Source organism: Mycetomoellerius zeteki, unplaced genomic scaffold (genome assembly GCF_001594055.1).
Source record: "Mycetomoellerius zeteki isolate Tzet28-1 unplaced genomic scaffold, Tzet1.0 scaffold31, whole genome shotgun sequence".
NCBI lineage: Eukaryota > Metazoa > Arthropoda > Insecta > Hymenoptera > Formicidae > Mycetomoellerius > Mycetomoellerius zeteki.
This window is the reverse complement of record NW_017257294.1, coordinates 2,601,877-2,608,102: the sequence shown is the minus strand read 5'-3', so window position 1 is coordinate 2,608,102 and position 6,226 is coordinate 2,601,877. Positions and strand designations below refer to the sequence as shown.

Below are 6,226 nucleotides of genomic sequence, written 5' to 3'. Positions count from 1 at the left end.
ATATATGTATATATATATAATATATATATAATTTAAAAATTATATTTCTAAAAATAAAAATTTTCTATTTGGTAAAATCATGAATACATTTTGTTGATTAAATTTATATAGTGTCACTATTTATATTATAGCGATACTTCATTGTAACCCAGTCATTGTAATTTTTATAAAATTAAACGCGTATATAGAAAATATTCAATGTATGCTTTCAAAACTTTTGAAATTATTTAAACGTAGAACGATTGTGTGGTTAGTAAAAATATTTAAACGGTACTTTTATTTAAAAATAGACTAATGATTGCTTTTTCATATTAAACTCTTCTATTTCTTAGGACAGAATTATCATCGAGTTTCCACTACACGTGCATGTCCACGGTAAAGGTGATTAAAGATTCTAGCTGTTATCCCCTTTGTTCCCGCTCGCCATAAAATCTTTATGAAACGCTAGAATAATCTGAGAAAGAGAGAAGGAGAGAGAGAGAGAGAGAGAGAGAGAGGGAGTCAACGAGGGAATAAATTTGTTGACATCCCCGACTTATCTTGCTACCTTTAAGTAAGATGAACCGACCAGAACCGACCGAGTTGAGGGTTATGCGAGATAATGGGAAGGACGCGGGAAGCTTTAGAGCCGACTATGATTCTAATGGCGAGGATGCAATTCAGAGAAGATCTTCCGGGAGGACGCGGAAGATCTTCGGTTCTGATGAAACCGCCGACTCACCCCTCTCTTCCTAGCTAATGGAAAAAGTTTGTCACCCGGTCCAACGCTTTTCCAATCATAAAGTTTGAAAAATGGTCACGTCTTGTTATCCATAGATTTTTTTTACTATACAGAATTGACGATAGTAAAAAAAGGTCTTGTCTCCTTAGAAAATTTTGTAAGGTCCGGTTCTCGCCGGACACTTCAAGTTGTTTTTTATTTTATAACGCATTATGTACATTTTATTAGGAAATTTATTTTGCATTTATTTTGTAAATTCATTTTAGATTTAAATACTCTCGTGATTTATATTTCATTTAAATACTTTCATCCGACCCTCATTAAATCACTCAAATAGGACGATATTATATATGCAAATAAAACTCAAAAGCTCTCCGAGCTATCGAAAATTAAATTATATTATATAATAAGACACGAATTTTTTTTATCCTAATTTTAATCGATTTTAATCAAACATTATTTTTTAATAAATTAAAAATCGATTACATCATAAAGTGATAAAAATAACAACTGTGTGTGTGAACAACGTAAATTTATTCTCTTAAATCCCGCCAAAATATACCGCGCATCACGGCTAAGCAATAACTAAGATATAATGCGCTTCTCTCCCTGAAGTTTCTAATCCGCAATGTCACAGCGAGCTTTACGAGATTTCATCGGTGCATTTTAGATAAGCTATTTCGAAGAAGAGTACAATCTGTGGCGTTATAATTTATGCACTTATAATTTATGCACTTATAATTTATGCGCAAGTTACGACGCAACGGCTGACGGCAAGTTTTTCCGCATGTGTCTCTCTGGTTATCCGATGATTAAAAATAACCTGCATTGAGCAATCACTCGTGCAATAATGGACGCGTTTTCCTTTTGACACGATGATTTGAATCAGTACAATTAATGGTACGTTTAATGCGATCGATATATGCATCATCAATTAATTTTATATGAAATTAGCGGGGTATTGTAACGCTTCCGCGTTCGTGAATTCTCGAAATTCCACACATGCATAAGTCGCCAGTGTCGGCGGAATTAAACTATATTGCAGCTCTAAATTGTAATCTTGAAATTCTACCAACTAAATTGAAAACAATTAAATCGACAATAAATACTACAAAAAACGAAATTTATAAATATCTTTAAAACGTTCTATCCTTTGTTTCGTATTTCGCAAATAACTTGTAGATAGATATCTCAATTAATAAATCTGAATAAATAAGCGGTAACTTGAAATTTATGATTTAAAAAAGAATACATTAACGAAGTGATATGCTTTTACTCATTATTCGTTTATTGCAAATAAAACATTTAAGGTGGTTGTATCGCAAAATCACTTTTCTTAAGATCTGTTTGAAACTTTTACTGTTTGAAGATAATGATATTCTTTATACATACGCATAATTTTGAGGGGGGATAACTAAGCATGTCCAAAAGATAATTGTATTTAATGTTAGTACTTTTAACATTATACGTTCCCTGTGCTAGACAAGAAGCGACAGTACATTTTCAATTATAGCGCAAAAACGGTATTTTAAAAATTCTCAAAAAGCTCAAAATCTAAGAAATTATAGATAAATATAATATGAATCACTTAAACCGAAGAAAATGGGAGATAACCAGACAAATATTAATTATAAAGCCTTAGAAAGATTTCAATCTTTCTAAAACTTTATAATTAATATTTGCCCGGTTACTCCCTCTAAAAATTATGTGTATGTATAGAGAATATCATTATCTTTAAATAGTAAAAGTTTCAAACAAATCTTAAGAAAAGTCATTTTTAAGTAATGTTTGCGATACAACCACATTAAAAGAAATCTAGAAGAACGGAGAGAAATATATGTAACTTTTTATTCATCTATTCGCTCATCTAGATACACATTTAGGAGGAATCTGGGAGGACGCATTTCAGATGAATGTGCGCGAATATTTTAGAAAGTAGGACATGTCCCTCAGGAAAATGAAGCGACTCCTCGCAACTGTGAGCTGTAAAGCTTCAATTTATATATGTAAATCCGACCCTGATGATCGCACACTCACCTGCGTTATCGAGCGTGTACGGGGTCCATGCGCGAGGAATACTGGAGGCCGGGATGTATACGGGAACACACGGTGACAGGGAGCGCGCGTCGCCTACTGAACTCTCGCTCTGTTCTCACCCATTAAATCGCAGAAAACGTTGCACCAGCGCGCGCAACTCTGTCAAACACGCTGCCGCAAATTCGATCTCCCGTAGGATTGGATCCCTCGGAAGTGCTGTTGTCCTCCGGGTTTACGTCCAAATAGAAGATCGCAAAATCCGAGACGGGCGAGTTCCCTGCAATCAATAATGATCGAATAACTTCGAAGCAAGCTTAGTGCAAGTTAATGAAGTCCTTCGATTTTCTTCGCGATTACTCTGTGTCGAGAGATTGACTTCTGCATAATGTGATTTACAGTATTCAATCCTATAATTTCAGAAATAGTTTCGCTGAATAGTTTGAAAATAACATTTCTTTGGAATTTTCGTAAAATGCTTTAAATAATAAAAATGAGGAATCTCACACACATTATCATATATTATTATACATTAAACTTAATTTAGTTTTAAATTATGATGATGTTATCTAAACTTATAATCGTTAAGATCAATTGTTATATGTTTAATAAATTCAGATCAATTGTTATATGTTTAATAAATTCAGAATTGCTACGAAATTAAATATAGCTTTGAAAAACTATGAAACAATAAATATTTTTTCTAATTTATTAATTTTTTTTAAGACACTAAAGACAAGTATATTAATTTAAGTTTTAATTTTAAAAGGCAAAGTTCGGTGAAAGCGCTGTCATTTCAACTGAATGAATAGGAACTTTTTTTACTGCGCTTTCATATCTCTCTTCTCAACAATTGTGACAGAGCTCTTGCCTCGCGTCGATTGAAAAGCAAGTCCGTGATCGATTTAATATTCACAAAGCGGATTTCGTTGATACCTTAATTTATATTTTGCATAAATTTTACAAGAAACGTTTATATATATCTTCAAAATCAAAGACTGATTGATCACAAAAAGATTATCAGATCAAAACTGATAGCCATCTTGGTTTACAACCAAGTATTAAACTGAACAAATTACGTTCACTATTAATGCAATATTAAATCTTAACAACGTTCAATTATTATTACATCAGTAAATTATAATATATCCGATTAATAAAACAAAAAATTTGTTTTTTTTTATTTAATTATTTCTCAGCCTACACCGTATTAAATGTATTTGATATTCACACATTATCTCGCATATCATGATAAATTCTCTCATAAGGAGGTGGTCACGATTTAATATCGCCGCTAGACTTTAATTAAATTGATACCATCTTCGGACCGTAAAACAGTTGGACGTGTTCTAATTGCGAATTCTCGATGACTTGTTTACAAGCAGCGGGGGGATACAACATCACGTCGTATATTCAAATCGTTTTAATTAGAAAAAGCATACGAATTTTTATTTGTTTTTGTGCGAAGACAGGATGTCTGAGATAGCGATTAAATGAAGACCAGGAAAAGTTGATTAAATAACTTTTTTTATTGGAAAAAGTTTTAAAACACCTTAAGATCATCTTATTTTTTTCTAATTGAAAGTAATTTCTTTGTTTCTTTGTAAGAACTACTAAAGAACTACTAGTAGATAAAAGATGTAAGTCCAATCGCACATTTCTGCACAATTCTTCTAAATATGATAATTAATGTTTAATCAAACAATAATTATCGTATTTAATTTATCAACAGAAAATCTTCCCGTTTCACGCAACTGACGCAACATCTCTGAAAAATTTTTATCATAAAATTATATTCTTTACGAAGATAAAAAGACTATAAATAAATTACATACATTTTTAACAAGTGCTACGTTCATAATTACAAAAAAGAAAATTGAAGATAATTATTTCCATGTTTAAAAAATAATCGTATAAATTGTTAAAAATTCACAGAATTTAGAAGGTTAATTCAACGATATTTTCAACTGAGTCACTTTAACATACATAAATTTACGATGTAAAATAAGTCTAGTCTATTATAATTCATGAATGGTATATACTAATTACGAAAATACACGTACAATAAACTAATAGAAAATATGGCATAGCTTCGTGCATAACGTTTTCTTAGAAAGGATATTTATATATGTATAGTGTTTGCTTTGCGTAAATGAGATTTACAGATTCTTCTTTCTTATATAAAGTAATTAATCAACATTTTTTAACGATTTTTCTAGTTACGCAACGCACGCACATAACTTTTAATAATAATCAATGTGACGTCTTTCAAGATTAAATAAAAAATAGAAAAGAGGATGGTAAAAAACACGTTGATGAAGATACGTATGCAATATTCATCAATTTATTTTAACACGTTGATAAAATATATATTGAATATTTATATACAGATACATATACATAAATTATCTCAGAGGTCTTGATCTTAATTTTAACGAAATTCAGTTAAATTAGGGATCAATCTCTTCTTCAAAAAAATTTTTTTCTTTCTTAAGGAAAATTTTCATCTCTTGCCACAACGTTCTGATATTCGATAGAATAATTTTCGGTAATTAACTGACTTTCGGTAATTAATTGACTTTACTTTTACAAAGTCCAATGCGAATATTTGAACATCAGATTTCATTAATCAATCACAGCACATGAATTTGATTCACGAGAAGATCCTTATTTCAAACACTGTTATATGTATAGACCGAAAATGTTTGACGCCTTCGTAACGGAAACTTGGCTGAAAATCGAGTTATCGATGAATCCGTCATGAAAATCGGGATCTTGGAAATATCTCGCGTATGAATATGTATACATCGCTTTTTTTTTACGTAGCATTAATACCTATAGTGGATACAATCATAATGGTAACTTTGCACAAGTTTGAATATCTCTTGGTTACCAATCACTCGGAGAAAGATTTGTACTCTAGTAATACAAGAATGTACATTCGCCGCTCGTCCGTCGAGCATCAATCAGGCCGTACGATGCAGCACACGATTCGGATCGTATGTCTTCATTTTCTAATTTCTTCATCGTAGCGCCATAATTACAACAGCTTCGATCACCGCTTTCCTGCGCGGAGAATGACTATATATAAGCGCGACATTATGAAATATTACAACGCGCGGCGTGCTTAATGACGAACTACATCGACTATGGCATGTCCACGTTATTAGGTAATTAATGGAATGAATATAATCCTCACTTGACAGCAGCAGCATAGTTGCTAAATCACACGTACTTTTTATACTCCTATTCTGCTTCCGTTGAAATAATACCACGATCATTTAACGTTGGACAAGTAGAGTTAGCTCTAATCGCGAATCTTATCTTAACATGAAATAATTGATGTACCAATTGAATTCGTTTTGCTAAGCGAAGACGTTGTTGCACTTCCTTTTCTTAAAATATATTAAAGTATTAAATTGTAAGTAATTTAAAAGAACTATATACAAGCAAATAAAAAATAGAGAATTT

The 6,226-nt window shown here is 31.6% G+C and overlaps 1 protein-coding gene across 2 annotated transcripts in view; it reads left to right on the top strand.

The window, feature by feature from the left end:
• The window catches only part of LOC108724594 (organic cation transporter protein), a 10,382-nt gene extending 9,580 nt beyond the window's left edge, over positions 1-802 (top strand). For both annotated transcript variants that reach the window (XM_018451033.1, XM_018451032.1), the window contains exon 4: positions 333-802. In XM_018451033.1, coding sequence (XP_018306535.1) covers positions 333-379 — 47 coding nt within the window. In that variant the 3' untranslated portion in view covers positions 380-802. The remainder of the gene's footprint in view (positions 1-332) is intronic.
• The last annotated feature ends 5,424 nt before the right edge of the window (positions 803-6,226 follow it).